General features: G+C 46.1%; 1 protein-coding gene across 1 annotated transcript in view; it reads left to right on the top strand.

Moving 5' to 3' along the window:
- The window catches only part of PSME3 (proteasome activator subunit 3), a 36,276-nt gene extending 16,588 nt beyond the window's left edge, over positions 1-19,688 (top strand). The window contains exons 6-11 of the mRNA XM_069751902.1: positions 9,283-9,395; positions 9,529-9,597; positions 13,799-13,866; positions 13,972-14,026; positions 14,145-14,231; positions 19,498-19,688. Of these exons, the coding sequence (XP_069608003.1) occupies positions 9,283-9,395; positions 9,529-9,597; positions 13,799-13,866; positions 13,972-14,026; positions 14,145-14,231; positions 19,498-19,578 (473 nt within the window). The 3' untranslated portion in view covers positions 19,579-19,688. The remainder of the gene's footprint in view (positions 1-9,282; positions 9,396-9,528; positions 9,598-13,798; positions 13,867-13,971; positions 14,027-14,144; positions 14,232-19,497) is intronic.
- The last annotated feature ends 298 nt before the right edge of the window (positions 19,689-19,986 follow it).

Here is a 19,986-nt window from a genome sequence, read left to right as displayed (position 1 = left end):
AAGTTTGGTAAGAGGGAGGCCGATTAGTAGAGAGTTACAATAGTCCAGACGAGAATGAATAAGTGAAACAGTAAGAGTTTTTGCAGAGTCGAAAGTAAGAAAAGGGCGAATTCTAGAAATGTTTTTGAGATGCAGGTAAGAAGAGCGAGCCAGTGATCGAATGTGGGGGGGGGGGGTGAATGAAAGGTCAGAATCAAGGATGACCCCAAGGCAGTGGGCATGTTGCTTTGGAGTAATGGTGGAACCGCACACGGAGATGGCAATGTCAGGCAAAGGTAGGTTAGTAGAGGGAGAGAACACGAGGAGTTCAGTTTTTGACAGGTTTAGTTTCAGATAGAGGGAGGACATGATGTTAGAGACAGCGGTAAGACAATCACTGGTGTTTTCTAATAAGGCAGGCGTGATATCAGGAGAAGAAGTGTATAATTGGGTGTCGTCAGCATAGAGATGGTACTGGAAACCAAATCTACTGATTGTTTGTCCAATAGGGGCAGTATACAACGAGAAGAGGAGGGGGCCTAGGATTGATCCTTGAGGAACCCCAACAGTAAGGGGAAGGTGAGAGGAGGAGGAACCAGCAAAACATACAGTGAAGGATCGGTCAGAGAGATAGGAGGAGAACCAGGAGAGAACGGTGTCCTTGAGGCCGATGGAGCGGAGCATAGTGAGGAGGAGCTGGTGATCCACAGTATCGAATGCTGCAGAGAGATCCAAGAGAATTAGCATGGAGTAATGACCATTAGATTTAGCTGTTAGTAGGTCATTAGAGACTTTAGTGAGGGCAGTTTCAGTAGAGTGTAAAGAGCGGAAGCCAGATTGAAGAGGGTCGAGAAGACCGTTATCTGAGAGATAGCGGGTAAGACGGGAGTGGACCAGGCGTTCGAGGAGTTTAGAGATCAAGGGAAGATTAGAGACAGGTCTATAATTAGCGCAGGGGTGGATTAAGGGTAGCCAGGGCCCCGGGCTGTTCACACACTGTGGGCCCCCCGGTCATGTGACGGGGGGTCATGTGACGGGGGTTTATGTGACGGGGGGTCATGATATACCCGAACCAGATTATTCCAGAAAAATGGCCGGGCCCTACTCTACTGTAACCTATTCAATATTTGTTAAAATCTGCAATACAATTTAGGTATATTTTGACCAATAATATCACATACAAGGAACAAATACCACCGTACCATGACCAGACCACAAATTACAACCACAGTGATCGAATAATATCACATACAAGGAACAAATACCACCACACCATGTCAAGACCACATATTACCACTTGGTGACCAAATAGCACATACAAGGGACAAATACCACAACACCATTTCCAGACCACATATTACCACCACATAGTGACTGAATACTACAATACTGATCAGTAAAAACAAAAAACAAAAAAAAAACACAATACTATCACCATAAGTGCCAGTATTCACAGGAGATCTGTACTTAGTATGCAGTGTCTGTGTAGAGGTAATACAGAGATCACTGGTGACATTGTACCACAGGACCTCTGTATATAGTATACAGTGTATAGTGTCAGTGTATAGGTAACACTGACTCACCAGTGACGTCTCTAGGTGAAGTCCTTCATCTTTCATCCAGCACAGACCGCCATCATTTCTTCCAGCCAGGACTCCTTTCTGCAAGAAATAACAGTTATCTCGAGCTCCGCTTGTAGAACACATTACTTAATTTTTCACAACTTCTACATTACACCACATGAAGAGAAAAAGGCGATAGTGTCACTCTGCACAGTAACAGGACCGCCCCCCCATTTAAAACAGTATACTCAAAAAAATAAAATAAATACATAACTGCAGTAATAATATCCCTTAATTAGCCCCTATGGTAATAATATTCCCCACCCCATGTATCTCATTCCTCGCTCCAGCCATATGTTCTCCCATCCTGCACTCATGAGTATCCATTATGCCCCATATGATCTCCCCATCTGTCTCCATCGTATCCATCGTATCCATCCTGCCCCATGATCCAATCCTGCCCCATGTCTTTCATTCTACCCCGTGTCTCCAATCATGCCCCGTGTCTACATTCTGCCCATGCCTCCAGTCCTGCCCCCAGTGTGTCCAGCAATCTGCCCCAGTGTGTCCAGCAATCTGCCCCAGTGTGTCCAGCAATCTGCCCCACTGTCTCCAGCAATCTGCCCCACTGTCTCCAGCAATCTGCCCCACTGTCTCCAGCAATATGCCCCACTGTCTCCAGCATTGCCCCCAGTGTGTCCTCCAGCATTGCCCGCCAGTGTCATCCAGCATTGCCCGCCAGTGTGTCCTCCAGCAATCTGCCCCACTGTCTCCAGCATTGCCCCACTGTCCCCAGCATTGCCCCAGTCCCCAGCAATCTGCCCCACTGTCTCCAGCAATCTGCCCCACTGTCTCCAGCAATCTGCCCCACTGTCTCCAGCATTGCCTCACTGTCTCCAGCATTGCCCCACTGTCTCCAGCATTGCCCCACTGTCTCCAGCATTGCCCCACTGTCTCCAGCATTGCCCCACTGTCTCCAGCATTGCCCCACTGTCTCCAGCATTGCCCCACTGTCTCCAGCATTGCCCCACTGTCTCCAGCATTGCCCCACTGTCTCCAGCATTGCCCCACTGTCTCCAGCATTGCCCCACTGTCTCCAGCATTGCCCCACAGTCTCCAGCATTGCCCCACAGTCTCCAGCATTGCCCCACAGTCTCCAGCATTGCCCCACAGTCTCCAGCATTGCCCCACAGTCTCCAGCATTGCCCCACAGTCTCCAGCATTGCCCCACAGTCTCCAGCATTGCCCCACAGTCTCCAGCATTGCCCCACAGTCTCCAGCATTGCCCCACAGTCTCCAGCATTGCCCCACAGTCTCCAGCATTGCCCCACAGTCTCCAGCATTGCCCCACAGTCTCCAGCATTGCCCCACAGTCTCCAGCATTGCCCCACAGTCTCCAGCATTGCCCCACAGTCTCCAGCATTGCCCCACAGTCTCCAGCATTGCCCCACAGTCTCCAGCATTGCCCCACAGTCTCCAGCATTGCCCCACAGTCTCCAGCATTGCCCCACAGTCTCCAGCATTGCCCCACAGTCTCCAGCATTGCCCCACAGTCTCCAGCATTGCCCCACAGTCTCCAGCATTGCCCCACAGTCTCCAGCATTGCCCCACAGTCTCCAGCATTGCCCCACAGTCTCCAGCATTGCCCCACAGTCTCCAGCATTGCCCCACAGTCTCCAGCATTGCCCCACAGTCTCCAGCATTGCCCCACAGTCTCCAGCATTGCCCCACAGTCTCCAGCATTGCCCCACAGTCTCCAGCATTGCCCCACAGTCTCCAGCATTGCCCCACAGTCTCCAGCATTGCCCCACAGTCTCCAGCATTGCCCCACAGTCTCCAGCATTGCCCCACAGTCTCCAGCATTGCCCCACAGTCTCCAGCATTGCCCCACAGTCTCCAGCATTGCCCCACAGTCTCCAGCATTGCCCCACAGTCTCCAGCATTGCCCCACAGTCTCCAGCATTGCCCCACAGTCTCCAGCATTGCCCCACAGTCTCCAGCATTGCCCCACAGTCTCCAGCATTGCCCCACAGTCTCCAGCATTGCCCCACAGTCTCCAGCATTGCCCCACAGTCTCCAGCATTGCCCCACAGTCTCCAGCATTGCCCCACAGTCTCCAGCATTGCCCCACAGTCTCCAGCATTGCCCCACAGTCTCCAGCATTGCCCCACAGTCTCCAGCATTGCCCCACAGTCTCCAGCATTGCCCCACTGTCTCCAGCATTGCCCCACTGTCTCCAGCATTGCCCCACTGTCTCCAGCATTGCCCCACTGTCTCCAGCATTGCCCCACTGTCTCCAGCATTGCCCCACTGTCTCCAGCATTGCCCCACTGTCTCCAGCATTGCCCCACTGTCTCCAGCATTGCCCCACTGTCTCCAGCATTGCCCCACTGTCTCCAGCATTGCCCCACTGTCTCCAGCATTGCCCCACTGTCTCCAGCATTGCCCCACTGTCTCCAGCATTGCCCCACTGTCTCCAGCATTGCCCCACTGTCTCCAGCATTGCCCCACTGTCTCCAGCATTGCCCCACTGTCTCCAGCATTGCCCCACTGTCTCCAGCATTGCCCCACTGTCTCCAGCATTGCCCCACTGTCTCCAGCATTGCCCCACTGTCTCCAGCATTGCCCCACTGTCTCCAGCATTGCCCCACTGTCTCCAGCATTGCCCCACTGTCTCCAGCATTGCCCCACTGTCTCCAGCATTGCCCCACTGTCTCCAGCATTGCCCCACTGTCTCCAGCATTCTGCCCCACTGTCTCCAGCATTCTGCCCCACTGTCTCCAGCATTGCCCCACTGTCTCCAGCATTGCCCCACTGTCTCCAGCATTCTGCCCCACTGTCTCCAGCATTCTGCCCCACTGTCTCCAGCATTGCCCCACTGTCTCCAGCATTGCCCCACTGTCTCCAGCATTCTGCCCCACTGTCTCCAGCATTCTGCCCCACAGTCTCCAGCAATCTGCCCCCAGTGTGTCCTCCAGCATTGCCCCCAGTGTGTCCAGCATTGCCCCCCAGTGTGTCCTCCAACCTGCCCCAGTGTCTCCAGCATTGCCCCCCAGTGTGTCCTCCCTCCAGCATTGCCCCCCAGTGTGTCCACAGTCCACCGTTTAACTGATCAGAAAAAAAAAAAAGGCTCCTCACCTGTCCACGCTCCCGGCGGCGAGCTCCCTTCTGCAGCGCACACTCGCCGGCGACTGACAATGACGTCAGACGCCGGCGACGTGTGCGCGCAGCCGACTTCAGCCGCCAGCCTCCAATTGGCTGGCGGCTGTTGTTGTTAACTATTGACGTGCGGGCGCGCGCCCGCACATCAATAGGAAACCGCCGCAGCGCCGGAAGGGGCCCGGTGAGCAGATGAGAAGGGGCCCGATGCGGGCCCCCTCTCTCTGCTCACCGGTTACGGCGGGGGGCACATAAATGCCGCCGGCGGCCGCCGGCATGCACAGATCAGATGATTATCAGAGGGTCAATCTGTGCGGTAGCCCAGGGCCCCCCCAGACCACTGGGCCCTGGGCTACCGCCCATATTGACCCTCTGATAATCCGCCCCTGAATTAGCGGCACAGTTTTGATCGAGGGATGGTTTTTTAAGTAATGGATGTATGATGGCATGCTTAAATGAGGAGGGGAAAAATACCGGAAGTGAGGGAAAGGTTGAATATTTTTGTTAGGTGAGAGGTGACAGCCGGGGAAAGGGTCTGGAGGAGATGTGACGGAATGGGGTCACTGGTGCAAGTGGTCGGGCGAGAAGATGCAAGGAGCCTGCTTACTTCTTCTGTAATTGCTTCAAAGTCAGAGAGTGATCTAGATGCAGTGGGGGAGGGAGGACAGTGCATGGTGTGAAGAGATTGGGAGATGATTTCCTGTCGAATGTGGTCAATTTTTTCTTTGAAGTAATTGGCCAGATCGTCAGCATGGAGATCAGTGGTTGGGGCCTGCTCTCTTGGGTTGAGTAGGGACTGGAACGTGTCAAAGAGACGTTTAGGGTTATTGGACAGGGAGGTGATGAGGGTGTTGAAGTAGGTTTGTTTGGAGAGGTGAAGGGCAGAATTGTATGTCTTTAGTATGACCTTATAATGGATGAAATCTTCGGGTAGATTAGATTTTCTCCACAGACGTTCTGCGCACCTGGAGCACCGCTGCAGGAAAAGTGTTTGCAGCGTGTGCCACGGTTGTTGCCGTCTGTGCCGAGTTGTTTTATGTATAGGAGGAGCAGCTTCATCCAGAGCACTTTGCAGGGTTTCATTGTAATGCTTCAGAGCAGAATCAGGACATGAGATGGAGAAGATTGGGGCCAATGAGGACTGCAAGTTCTTCATAAGTTTCTGGGTGTTAATGGCCTGTATGTTTCTATAAGTGAGGAAAGTGGGGGTGACCTGAGCGGGATGGCAGTTCTTGATAGAGAATGAAAGAAGGTTGTGGTCAGAGAGTGGGAGTTTGTGAAATCATCCACTGAGCAAAGCCGGGAGAAGACCAAGTCAAGGGAGTTTCCATCTTCATGTGTTGGAGAGTTAGTATGCTGCGAGAGGCCGAAAGAGGAGGATAGAGATAAAAGGTGAGAAGCAGATGGGGATAGGGGAGAGGCAATGGGGATGTTGAAATCACCCATGATAAGGGTGGGGGTGTCACAGGAAAGAAAGTGTGGAAGCCAGGTGGCAAAGTGATCCAGGAACTGATGAGAGGGGCCGGGAGGACGATACACCACCGCCACTCGCATGGAGAAGGGGACGTAGAGTCTGACCACATGGACCTCAAAGGAAGGGAAGACAAGTGAGGGTACTTGGGGGATAACTTGGAAAGTACATTTGGGTGAAAGGAGCAGACCAACGCCTCCACCTGCTCTGTTGTCTGATCTTGGGGTATGAGAAAAGTGCAGTCCACCATATGAAAGAGCAGCAGCAACGGTGGTGTCTGACTGCTGGATCCAGGTTTCAGTAAGAGCCAGGAGATTAAGAGAATTAGAAAGGAAGAAGTCATGAATGAAGGAGAGTTTATTACACACAGAGCGAGAATTCCAAAGGGCACAATTCAAAGAGACAGAAGACATGCAGGGAATATTAATAAGGCTAGAGGGGTTTCTGAGTGTAGTAGTTGGGAGGTTTGACTGGCTATAACATGGGGGGCCGGGGTTTGGAGAGATGTCTCCAGCGACTAGGGGAAGGAGGATCGAAAGAGTGAGCAGTTGGTTAAGTGATTTGTGAGAATGTCTCTTGTGTTGGATGGTGGGACTGAATGGATCTGTGCTGTTAAGCAATGTGAATAGAGCATGAGTACTATACATAGGAGAGGCAAGGACAGAGGGGCCGATATGGATGGAGTGTAGAGAGTTAATGCAAGGGCGGTGAATGTGAGTGAATGCAGCAGCCAGGATATAGATTATACAAATAAATATGGTGAGTATTTGTGCTATTTCAAGTGAATATGGGTTAGATTTAGATTCTTACCTGCCTCCTGCCCTCTCTAATTGCCATGTTATAACTGCCGAGTACTTAGAAAAAAAGTACTTTGAATAAAAATACACGAATAATAGTGCACGAATGCACCCCTGCACGAATGCATCCCCAAGCTAAGTCTACATTTATAGAAGGCTAGCCCTTAGATCTCACTTTTTTTTTTTTTTTTGTGTTAAAGCTCGTTGGCAATCAATCTAACTCAACTCAGTTGAGACAACAGGACACAGTAAATGTAGTGATCAGATAAACAAATGTCCAGGTCTACATGGATCATAAACCGCTTTGAAACAGTTATGTGATCTCTCTGAGTAAGGACATGCAAAAGTGAGTTAAATATCTATAAACACAAACAAATGCATAATAGGATGACTAACATATATAGATACATGCAGGATTCAATGCCGAAAATAGAATGACTCAGATACCATCCAAGCTGCTTGCTGGCAGGGACTGGAGCAATAGACATGCAGGATATTTCAGCTCAGAGAATGAATGATATGTTTACCTGTATGAAGAGAGAAGAGATGCTTGATTATATTCTGCCATGTTATAACTGCCGAGTACTTAGAAAAAAAGTACTTTGAATTAAAAATACACGAATACTAGTGCACGAATGCACCCCTGCATTGTCTTGCAGAAGGCATACACCTTTGGTGAGCATGCCACGTCTTTTGGCTGTGGCCTCCTGCAACTTCCACAGCAGTGAAGCATAGTATGCCCCAGTGATCATGGTACCCTTTGCTAGGAAATCCATCAGTACTACTCCGTGCTGGTTCCAAAATACTGTGAGCATGACCTTGCCTGCCGAGGGTTGGGCACGTGCCTTCTTTGGAGGCGGTGAGTCATGATGCTTCCATTTCACCGACTGGACTTCAGTCTCAGGATCATAGTGATGGACCCAGCTTTCATCCTGTGTGATCAGTCTGCTGAAAAAGTCCTCCTGGTTTCCATGCACATCGCAATAGAGCCTGAGAGCATTCGACTCGTTTCTGCTTCTGGAAAGGTGTGAGCAGCTGGGGAACTGAGCGAGCAGATACCTTATGCATGTGAAGATGGTCTTGGATGATTTTTTTTCACAGACCTCACACTAATCTTGGACTAGGTGGCGAATGGTTACGTGGCAATTTTCCAGAATGGCGACCTCCACTTGCTGGATGGTGTGTTCATCAATAGCAGAGTGGGGTCACCCTGGAATTGGAACTGTTTGCACTGAAGTCCGACCACATTTGAATTGACGATGCCAGTTCTTGACTACATCATATGATGGGGAATCATCTCCATAAACCTTTCATCTCATCAAACGTCTACTTTGATGTGTGGCCTTTCAAGTAAAGGAACGTGATGACTGCTCTGTATTCCACTGGGTCCATTATCAATCCTCACACCAAAACAGCACGTGTAAAATCAAGACCGTTATCATTCCTGATTTGCAAATTGGCACATAACCTATAGAGACTTACATCATTACACATGTGCATTTTCAGCGTCCTGTGATAAACAGAAGTGGGACAGGGGAAATCTTTAATGAACGCCGCTTGTACCTGTGCCTCTAGCCCTGAACCTGACCGGTATCTGTAGGGGTGATGCTGACAGCACTACTCGCTGTGTGTTGTGGAAGTGAGCTTAGCTGCATAACAACTGTTAAGAATTGGCAGCATTTTGTAATGTGGTGATTGGCAAGGTATGATACTAATGGTGTCTGCGTCAGGAGCATGCATATTTTAAAGAATTTCTTGGTTCTCCAGAATTGTCTTGCGGTAAGTCCTTTGTATTCCTTGTTTTGTTTTGGTTTTTTTTGGCGGCAGTTTTCATGAAATCGTTGGTTGGCTACTACTGTGCAGGAGGAGCTGAGGAGTGCTCTCCATTGTGTGTGCCAGCTCAGTAACCCATGATATTCATGAGCCTTGGCGCCACAAATGGACAGGTTTGCTCACAGGATAGAGAAGCTGTCAATTAGCAGTTGGTTGGCGATGGAACGACAGCTCGTGAATACAAGTACTTCAGCACCAGAATTGTGGTCTCGAATGTTTAGCGGCCCCATGCTATGGTAAATGGTTGACAGAGAGTCCCACTTTTGAAATCTCCAGTCATTAGCGGTTGCAGAGGGAAGTTGATATGACTGACTAGCTGCATAAGTAGAAATATTACATGGCGAGTCTATCAATGGCCTAGAAATGCACAGAACGCTCCAATGTTTTCTCCGTCCTGGCAGGAGTGGTGACTTCTAACTATGTGATCGTCGATAATTGGTTTATAGTAAAGCATTTTGGAAATATGGTTTTCCTTCTGTAGGTACAAAAGTATTTGTGATGCCCCATGGGATGCTGAAGAGTAATGCCCCCCTTGTTGAGATCATTGAAAGAGTAAAACCCGAGATAAGGCTACTCATAGAGAAATGCAACACGGTGAGTGTTTTCTATATTGTCTATCTCCTCAACTCGCTTTTGATATGTTTGAGGTGCAGGTTATTAGCAGTACATCTGTTTTTCCATTTTTTTTTGGGAGGCCAACTCCTAATACTTCCTCTTTTTCATGTAGGTAAAAATGTGGGTACAACTATTAATTCCGAGGATAGAAGATGGAAACAATTTTGGGGTGTCAATACAGGTGATCCTCCATTGTCTTATTATATTGTATTTTATAGATTTTTTTTTTTTTTTCTTTTTCTTCCTTTCTAAGCACCTTTTCATTTATCTTAAAAATATATGCATTTTCTTTGGCCCGGACGCCAAGTCTCTCCCTTCTCCCAGTCCTGTGACTAACTGTAAAACTGACAGCAGAAAAAAAGGTTGTTAACCCCTTCATGACCTTGGGATTTTCCGTTTTTCTGTGTTCATTTTTCGCTCCCCTCCTTCCCAGAGCCATAACTTTTTTAATTTTTCCATCAATATGGCCATGTGAGGGCTTATTTTTTGCGAAACGAGTTGTTCTTTTGAACGACATCATTAATTTTACCATGTCGTGAAAAAAGTTCCAAGTGCGGTGAAATTTTAAAAAAAATGCAATCCAACACTAGTTTTTTGTTTAACTTTTTTTTTAGGTTCACTAAATGCTAAAACTGACCTCTCATTATGATTTTCCAGGTCATTACGAGTTCATAGACACCAAACATGTCAAGGTTCTCTTTTATCTAAGTGGTGAAAAATAAATCCAAACTTAACTAAAAAAATTAAAATTGCGCCATTTTCCGATACCCGTAGCGTCTCCATTTTTCGTGATCTGGGGTCGGTTGAGGGCTTATTTTTTGCATGCTGAGATGACATTTTTAATGATACCACTTTTGTGCAGATACGTTCTTTTGATCGCCCGTTATTGCATTTTAATGCAATGTCGCGGCTACCAAAAAAAAATGTAATTCTGGCGTTTCGATTTTTTTTTCTCGCTACGCCATTTAGCGATCAGGTTAATTTTTTTTTTTTTTTATTGATCGGGCAAATCTGAACGCGGCAATACCAAATATTTGTAGGTTTGATTTTTTTTTTTTATTTTGAATGGGGTGAAACTTTCTATATTTTTTTTTTCCACGTTTTTTTAAATTTTTTTTTTTTTTCTTTACTTTTGCCATGCTTCAACAGCCATGGGAGGCTAGAAGCTGGCACAACTCTATCGGCTCAGCTACATGGGAGCGATCATTAGATCGCTCCTATGCAGCTGAATTCCTGCATTTCTATGAGCGCCGACCACAGGGTGGCGCTCACAGCAGGCCGGCATCAGTAACCATAGAGGTATCAAGGACCTCTATGGTTACTATGCAGACGCATCGCAGACGATCATGTGAGGGGGGTCGGCAATGCGCTCCTTTCCGGCCCGATGGCCGGAAGCGCCGGTTAAATGCCGCTGTCAGCGTTTGACAGCGGCATTTAACTAGTTAATAGCGGCGGGTGAATCACGATTTCACCCGCCGCTATTGCGGGCACATGTCAGCTGTTCAAAACAGCTGGCATGTCCCGGCTTTGATGTGGGCTCACCGTCGGAGCCTACATCAAAGCAGGGGATCTGACCTCGGACGTACTATCCCGTCCGAGATCAGAAAGGGGTTAACCCCTTTACCCCCAAGGGTGGTTTGCACGTTAATGACCAGGCCATTTTTTACAATTCTGACCACTGTCCCTATATGAGGTTATAACTCTGGAATGCTTCAAGTTGTTGTCCAATTTGTCCTGAGTACGCTGATACCGCATATATGGGGCAGAGCTCGGAAGGGAAGGAGCGCCATTTGGAATACAGACTTAGATGGATTGGTCTGCAGGCGTCACATTGCATTTGCAGAGCCCCTGATGTACCCAAACAGTAGAAACCACCCACAAGTGACACCATATTGGAAACTAGACCTCCCAAGGAACTTATCTAGATGTGTTGTGAGAACTTTGAACCCCCAAGTGTTTCACTGCAGTTTACAACGCAGAGCCGTGAAAATAAAAAATCTTTTTTTTCCCACAAAAATAATTTAGCCCCCCAAATTTTTATTTTCCCAAGAGTAACAAGAGAACTTGGACCCCAAAAGTTTTTGTCCAATTTGTCCCGAGTATGCTGATACCCCAAATGTTGGGGTAAACCCCTGTTTGGGCGCACGGGAGAGCTCGGAAGGGAAGAAGCACTGTTTTACTTTTTCAACGCAGAATTGGCTGGAATTGAGATCGGACGCCATGTCGCGTTTGGAGAGCCCCCTGATGTGCCTGAACAGTGGAAACCCCCAATTGTAACTGAAACCCTAATCCAAACATACCCCTATCCCTAATCTCAACCATAACCACACCCCTAACCCTAATCCCAACAGTAACCCTAACCACACCCCTAACCCTTACACACCCCTATCTCTAATCAAACCCTAATCCCAACCGTAAATGTAATCCAAACCCTAACTTTAGCCCCAACCGGAAAATGGAAATAAAATTAAAAAAATTTTAATTTTATTATTTTTCCCTAACTAAGGGGGTGATGAAGGGGGGTTTGATTTACTTTTATAGCGTTTTTTATAGCAGATTTTTATGATTGGCAGCTGTCACACACTAAAAGACGCTTTTTATAGCAAAAATTTTTTCCATATTTTGGTCCACAGTCATGTGAGGTCTTGTTTTTTGGGGGACGAGTTGACATTTTTATTGGTAACATGTTCTGATACGTGACATTTTTTGATCGCTTTTTATTCCGATTTTTGTGAGGCAGAATGACCAAAAACCAGCTATTCATGAATTTCTTTTGGGGGAGGCAATTATACCGTTCCGCTTTTGGTAAAATTGATAAAGCAGCTGCATGTGTCACGGCTGTGACAGTCACAACACACAGGCTGTCCATGCATGTGACTGTCACAGCCATGACACATGCAACTGCGGAGCCGACCACCTGATTATCGGGAGCGCTCCAGGAAGCTGGGTTCCCGATGCAGCTATTCAGATGAGGAGTTATCACCTATCTGCAGGATGGACGATAACTTGCTGACAGTTGGGTATCTCACTGCCACTTACAAAGTGGTGCAGCAGGTTGGCCACACAACAACCTCTCCATTCGTTCTCTATGGGGCAGCTGAGTGCAGCAGGTGAGGTTACGCACTGCCGCTACTTTCTAAAGAAAAGTTTCTTGTTCTGCTGATCAGTACCGGTCTCAGCGGTCGGCTCCCACATCAACATTAAGAAGTTTGTCTGGTGAAAAAACAAAACAAATTTGTTGATGTACTCTAATTTGGCAGAAGAAAAACATTTTGAAAGGAAGGGGAGCCCAAGGCACCTTTTTTAGCCTCAAAAAGTTGATTTTTTTATTTTTTTTATTTTGGAATAATGCTTAGAATATAATCATAGCTTAGAATCTGAACCCTCTTAGTGGCCACCGATTACTTTAAAACTGACCTGAAGTATAAGAGAATCGCATCCGCCGACGGGTGACCATGCAGCAGCGGTCAGCTATACACGATCACACTCCATCAGTCATGATAGGTGTTAGCATTGACCATGGCAGTTGCTATTGACAGCAGCATCTAAAAGGTTTAGTGTAGGGGGCTCCCTGTTTAACCCCCATCTGCATCCTAAGATCATTATTGTTTGGTACTGATGGTTGTCATGGCAATTCCCGGCCAAATAACAGCCTCATAGTCCCCTGGCTATAGCGGCCTGTTTAGAAGTTAGCGACATTTAGGTGGTAAAAAATGTTTTTTGTAAATAATATTGAGTTGTATGACTACCTGGATTAAAGGGATAATTTTTAAAAGTTTCAAAATGTCTAATTTTTAGAAATGTCAAATTTCTTGTGCTTTGCGCTTATTTACAAAACTATCAACCTAACCTTACCATGATCATAAAATATAATCTCAATATCACTGGAAGATATTAAAACATTCCCGAGTGATTAGCACACAGTGACACTAGTCATAGTTGAAAAATAGTTTGTTCACTCTAGTGAGTTAAAATAAACTTGTCCCGATCCATTGCCATAAGTGCTACATGCTTTAGGTATTGCCCCTGAAGGGTCTGCTGTAGCTCCCTGTTGTCTGCATGTGCATTAGGTATCCTCTAGTCTCGGATGACACCTTTTCGGGGGCTTTCTTTGTTGTTTACTTGAAAGGATTAATGCTACAGCAGCACTACATGTCGGACCTCTGAACCCAGGATTAACATTGGCTAAAGACATAAGTAGATAGTTGTTCCTCATACTACAGAGGTGTTAGAATGACTCTTGTCATATCTATTTATATGATCTCTGGAACCAAGCAGGACCCTCCTGCCAGACCTAGAATGTCTACATCCAAGGACCCCTGCCTCGTTTCCTGCTGTCGCACATTCATGACACTTGCATTTTCTTTGTTTCTTCCATTTAGGAAGAGACTGTAGCAGAGTTGCGGACAGTGGAGAGTGAAGCGGCATCTTACTTGGATCAGATCTCCAGGTGAGGGCCATTCTCCTAGTGTTCTTCTTAGGTACTGGGAACACAACCTCCCCCCTCCATGATGGGACAATACTTACAATCGTTTTCATGTGCTTATGTTTTCAGATACTACATTACCCGGGCAAAGTTGGTTTCTAAAATAGCAAAGTATCCTCATGTGGTAAGTAGTACCGTATACGTGCCCCTTGTTGCACACAGTCGTCTTGCAAGTGCTCAAGTCCTGTGCTATCACTCTATAACATAATGTATGTTTCCTTTTTTATTTGTTTTTTCTCCAGGAAGACTATCGGCGTACAGTGACAGAAATAGATGAAAAGGAATACATTAGTTTACGGCTTATTATATCCGAGCTGAGGAACCAATATGTAAGTACAGTTCCTCCATCCTTGTGAATACTGGGGTTTGGCTGTGCATACTTGGGTTAGAGGGGTCATGCAGCTCTTCTCACTTATGCATTGGCTGGTAATGTGTGCCCGTCGGGTGCTTGCCATCTATCTTGCCCACATGACAGGTGTCATGCACATGTCCTATTAAAGGGAAAGTGTCCTTAACAAAGATTTAAATCAGGTTTTTCTGTTACATGCAATATTTTATCTTTTTAACTTTCCATAATGCTTGCTGTATATGTGAAACAAAAATCTGAAATCTTGCTATTTTTACACCCTTCACTAGGCCTGATCTTAGGCTCATGTTTTCTGTTCTCCTCAGCAGCCACATGAGCAGAAGCAACAGTACAGTAGGTCTGCCTCATTGAGCTATACACAAGCCTCTTCTGGGCATACTCTGACCTGGGTGACGGTTACTGCCAAGGGAGGGGGAGGAGGTGAACTGTGACATCTTGTATTGTGCATACTGGATCCTCTGCTACCTATTGTGCATTGAAACGTCACCTTTCATTGTATTCATGTCTGTGATGATGAGCCTGCTAAACGGGGTCTGTGCAGAACAAGTAGGAGTCTAATAAAAGGCTTGGTGGCCAGTGTGAATAAAAAACACACTTTACGGTAAAAACCTCATTGCATTAGAAAAATGCAATTTTCTAATGACACATCTAATGACACTAGACCTTAGAAATCAAGGTCACAGATTCTGGAGGAAGAGTGGAGAGACATAATCCAAGCTGATTGAGGTCTAGTATGAAGTTTCCATAATCAGTGATGGTTTGCGGAGCCATGTCGTCTGCTGGTGTAGGTCCACTGTGTTTTATCAAGACCAAAGTCAGCGCAGCCGTCTACCAGGAAACTTTAGAGCACTTCATGCTTCCCTCTGTCGACAAGCTTTTTGGATTGTGCTTGATTGGCCAGCAAACTCGCGTGACCTGAACCCCATAGAGAATCTATGGGCTATTGTCAAGAGGAAGATGACACACCAGACCCCACAATTCAAATGAGCTGAATGCTACCATCAAAGCAACCTGGGCTTCCATAACACCTCAGCAGTGGCACAGGCTGATCGCCTCCATGCCACACCGCATTGATGCAGTAATTGATGCCAAAGGAGCCCCAAACAAGTATTGAGTACATTTATTGAACATGCATTCCAGTAGGCCAACATTTCGGATTTTAAAATCATTTTTTCATGCTGGTGTTATAAAGTATTCTAATTTATTGAGATAATGACTTTTGGGTTTTCATTGGCTGTAAGCCATAATCGTCAACATTAACAGAAATAAACACTTGAAATACATCGCTCTGTTTGTAATGACTCTATATAATATAGGACTTCACTTTTTTGTATTGAAGAACTGAAATTAACTTTTAGATGATATTCTGATTTTGTGATATGCACCTGTATATGTCCTTCTCAATACTATTACAACCCATCTGCACCCTGTGAAAGAGGGGTCCAGTGGGCAGTTAAAACTGAATGCATGTCAGGCTCCGTTATTTAAATTCTACTGTCAAAGAATGACTGACTGTGAAATTTAATTGATTGTCTGTTCTGGAGCAAAGCTATGCATGTGGCTGTTAAAGGCAGATGATGGCTTAATAAGTCATCTCCTGGGAATGGTGCAGTTTCAGCTCCATTCATTCGCTTGTCATTATAGGGCTACTGTGTCCTATGCACCACTATTGCACATAGTGTTCTCAGACTTGGCTATGGCAGCTCAGGAGTGTGTTTAAAAAAAAAAAAAAAAAAAAAAAAAAAATTGCATGTACAGTTGAAACCAGAACTTAACATACACTATATAAAGACACACATGCATGTTTTTCTCAATATCTGACAAGAAATCAGAATAAACCTTTTCCGTTTTAGGTCAATTAGGATTTCCATAATATTTCCCAAATGCCAGAATGAGAATGTTTTTTTTTAAGGCATTTTTATTACGTACTGCAACGTCATTGCCCTTTAAACTGAATGACTTGGGTAAAACGTTTGGGATATCCTCCCACAAGCTTCTCACAATAGTTTGTCGCAATTTGGAGTCATTCCTCCAGACAAAACTGGTGTAACCAATCCAGGTTTGTAGGTCGCCTTGCTCGCACCGGCCTTTTCAGCTTTGCCCATAAATTTTCAATAGGATTGAGATCAGGGCTTTGCGATGGCCACTCCATAACATTGACATTGTTATCCTTAAGCCACTTTGTCACCATGTTGGCAGTATGCTTCTGGTCATTGTCCAAGTGGAAGACCCATTCCTGCCCAAACTTTAACTTCCTGTCTGATGTCTTGAGATGTTGCTTCAGTATTGCCACATAGTCTTTTCTCATGATGCAATATATTTTGTGAAGTGCACCAGTCCCTCCTGTAGCAAAACAACCCCATAACTTGTTGCTGCCACCCCCGTGTTTCACAGTTAGGATGGTGTTTTTAGGCTTCCAAGATTCTCCCTTTTTCCTCCAAACATAAAGATAGTCATTAAACCCAAAAAGTTTAATTTTAGTTTCATCAGACCACAGGACATGTTTAAGGTCTTTGTTCCTGTGTGCATTTGCAAACATTAATCTGGCTTTTTTTTGTTTCTTTTGAAGTAATGGCTACTACCTGGCAGAGTGGTTTTTCAGCCCATTTTCATACAGCACTTGTTTCCCTGTGGATATTGGTACAATCTTTCCAGTTTCAGTCATCATCTTCACAAGGTCTTTTGTTTTTGTCCTTGGATTGATATGCATATGTCAGACCAAAGCACGTTCATCTCTGGGACACAGAACCCATCTTCTACCTGAGCGGTATGATGGCTGGATATTCCCATCTTGTTTGTACTTGCGTATTTTGAAATTATACCCAAGAATGAGCCAGACTTCTGCAAGTCCACAATTCCCTTCCTGATATTTTGCCTGATTTCTTGACTTTCCCATGATGCTACACAAAGAAGCAGTGTGTTTCAGGTGTGCATTAAAATACATCAGGTGTCTCTAACTCAGCTTTTTGGCAACATCTACCAGATGCGTCCAAACACATGACATCATCTTATGGGCACTCCGCAGTTGTTTAAGGGCATAGTCATCTTAGTGTATGTAAACTTTTGACTTTGCAGTAAGTAATAAAAATGTCTTAAAACATTCTCTCGCTCTCTCTCTCGCGCGCTTTCTCTCATGCGCTCTCTCTCGCGCGCTCTCTGCAAATACTAATCATTGTTATTCCTTATTGACATAAAACGGGAAAGGTTTATTCTGATTGCAAATACTAATCATTGTTATTCCTTATTGACATAAAACGGGAAAGGTTTATTCTGATTTCATGTCAGATATTGAGAGAAACATGCACTTGTCTTTTTATATAGTGTATGTAAACTTCTGGTTTCAACTGTATGTCTAAAAAAAAAAAAAAAAAAAAAAAAGTCACACTATGGCAGTGCCATGGTGCTCTTTTATGAATTGCTTCTAATGGGTGATGTCTCTCCTTGTGGAGAGTGACTTGCTAGGGTAAAGAGACTTACAGGCCATTCAGTCCTACTCTGGGAAATAATATACCGTATATACTCGAGTATAAGCCGAGATTTTCAGCCCAAATTTTTGGGCTGAAAGTGCCCCCCTCGGCTTATACTCTAGTCACGGTAGTGGTGGGGTCGGCGGGTGAGGGGGAGAGGGCGCTGAGGTATACTTACCTAGTCCCAGCGATCCTCGCGCTGTCCCTGCCTTCCTCCCCGTCTTCGGTGCTGCAGTGTCTTCCCCTCTTCAGCGGTCACGTGGGACCGCTCATTAGAGATATGAATAAGCGGCTCCACCTCCCATAGGGGCGGAGCCGCCTATTCATTTCTCTAATCAGCGGTGCCGGTGACCGCTGACAGGAAGATGCTGCAGCACAGAAGACGGGGAGGAAGGCAGGGACAGCGCGAGGATCGCCAGGACTAGGTAAGTATGTTATATTCACCTGTCCGCGTTCCAGCCGCCGGGCGTCGCTCCATCTTCCCGGCGCCTCCATCTTCCCGGCGTCTGCGCTCTGACTGTTCAGGCAGAGGGCGCGATGACGCATATAGTGTGCGCGGCGCCCTCTGCCTGATCAGTCAGAGCAGAGACGCCGGGAAGATGGAGGCGCCGGGACCGGACGCTGGGAGCTGCAATCAAGGGAGGTGAGTATGTGGTTTTTTTTTTATTGCAGCAGCAGCGGCAGCACAGATTTATGTGCAGCATCTATGGGGGCAGTATGAACGGCACACAGCACTATATGGGGGCAGTATGAACGGCACACAGCACTATATGGGGGCAGTATGAACGGCGCACACAGCACTATATGGGGGCAGTATGAACGGCACACGGCACTATATGGGGGCAGTATGAACGGCACACGGCACTATATGGGGGCAGTATGAACGGCACACAGCACTATATGGGGGCAGTATGAACGGCACACAGCACTATATGGGGGCAGTATGAACGGCACAGCACTATATGGGGCATCTGTGCAGCATCTATGGGGGCAGTATGAACGGCACACAGCACTATATGAGGCATCTGTGCAGCATCTATGGGGCAGTATGAACGGCACACAGCACTATATGGGGCATCTGTGCAGCATCTATGGGGCAATATGAACGGTGCAGAGCACTATATGGCACAGCTATGGGGAAATAATGATCTATTTTTATTTTTGAAATTCACCGGTAAATGCTACATTTCCACCCTAGGCTTATACTCGAGTCAATAAGTTTTCCCAGTTTTTTGTGGCAAAATTAGGGGGGTCGGCTTATACTCGGGCCGGCTTGTACCGTATATACTCGAGTATATTATCTTTGTGTTAATAAAAAAATAGAAAAAACGCAATAGCACTCACCAATCAGTGGCAATTCAAACGTCCTTTATTAGAACATGCAGCAAATCATCTTCACGGTTCAAGGGAGGGAGTGAAAGTAGAAGTGCGACAGGCAAGACGACGACGATCGTTTTGCGCTAATGCCAAGCGCTTCCACTGGTCAGATGATTTGCTGCATGTTCTAATAAAGGACGTTTGAATTGCCACTGATTGGTGAGTGCTATTGCGTCTTTTCTATTTTTTTTATTTACATGGACACTTTGTTTCACGCAAGCACCGCCTTTCACCTGATCGGACTACCTTTTGTTGGGAAACTCTCCACATTGAGTTTATAATCTCTGCAAAGTCGAGCTGTGCCGCTCACTTTTTTTCTTTTTCTGGTCTGGACATTATCTTTGTGTTGTTCAATCATTTATCATTTTTTCTTATTCTTTTTAGGTGACGTTGCACGATATGATCCTAAAAAACATTGAGAAAATTAAGAGGCCCAGAAACAGCAACGCCGAAACCCTCTACTAACCAGCGTATCCTCATCCCCCCTTCCCCTACAACTTTTTAGTTGTATTCTGTGTTTTAGATGTGTTATTTTTTTTTTTCTCTTCCTTTGAAGTTAAAAGGAGTAAAGACCATCATTGCCTTGTTTGAACTTTTTGACGTCCTTACCACCAGGAGGGGAAAGAAAGTGGTCTGGAAATCGGTGTGCAGGTTTTTGTTTAAAACTGCTCCTTTCCCTCTTTCAATAAATTTGACTGCTAAATAATTATTAGGAACCCCTAGTCACTGACGAGGAGCACTGACGCCTTATCGTGTGTGGGCTGCTGAATCCTGGAGTTTTCTACAAGTGGCAATCACAATCCTCTGGCACTTTGTGGGTTGTGAACCCCATGCTAAATGTGTTTTTGGTAAAAAATGAAGTCAAGTTGAAGT

This window comes from Ranitomeya imitator, chromosome 2 (genome assembly GCF_032444005.1).
Source record: "Ranitomeya imitator isolate aRanImi1 chromosome 2, aRanImi1.pri, whole genome shotgun sequence".
NCBI lineage: Eukaryota > Metazoa > Chordata > Amphibia > Anura > Dendrobatidae > Ranitomeya > Ranitomeya imitator.
Note: the sequence above shows the minus strand (reverse complement) of the source record. Positions and strands in the feature narration are given on the sequence as shown.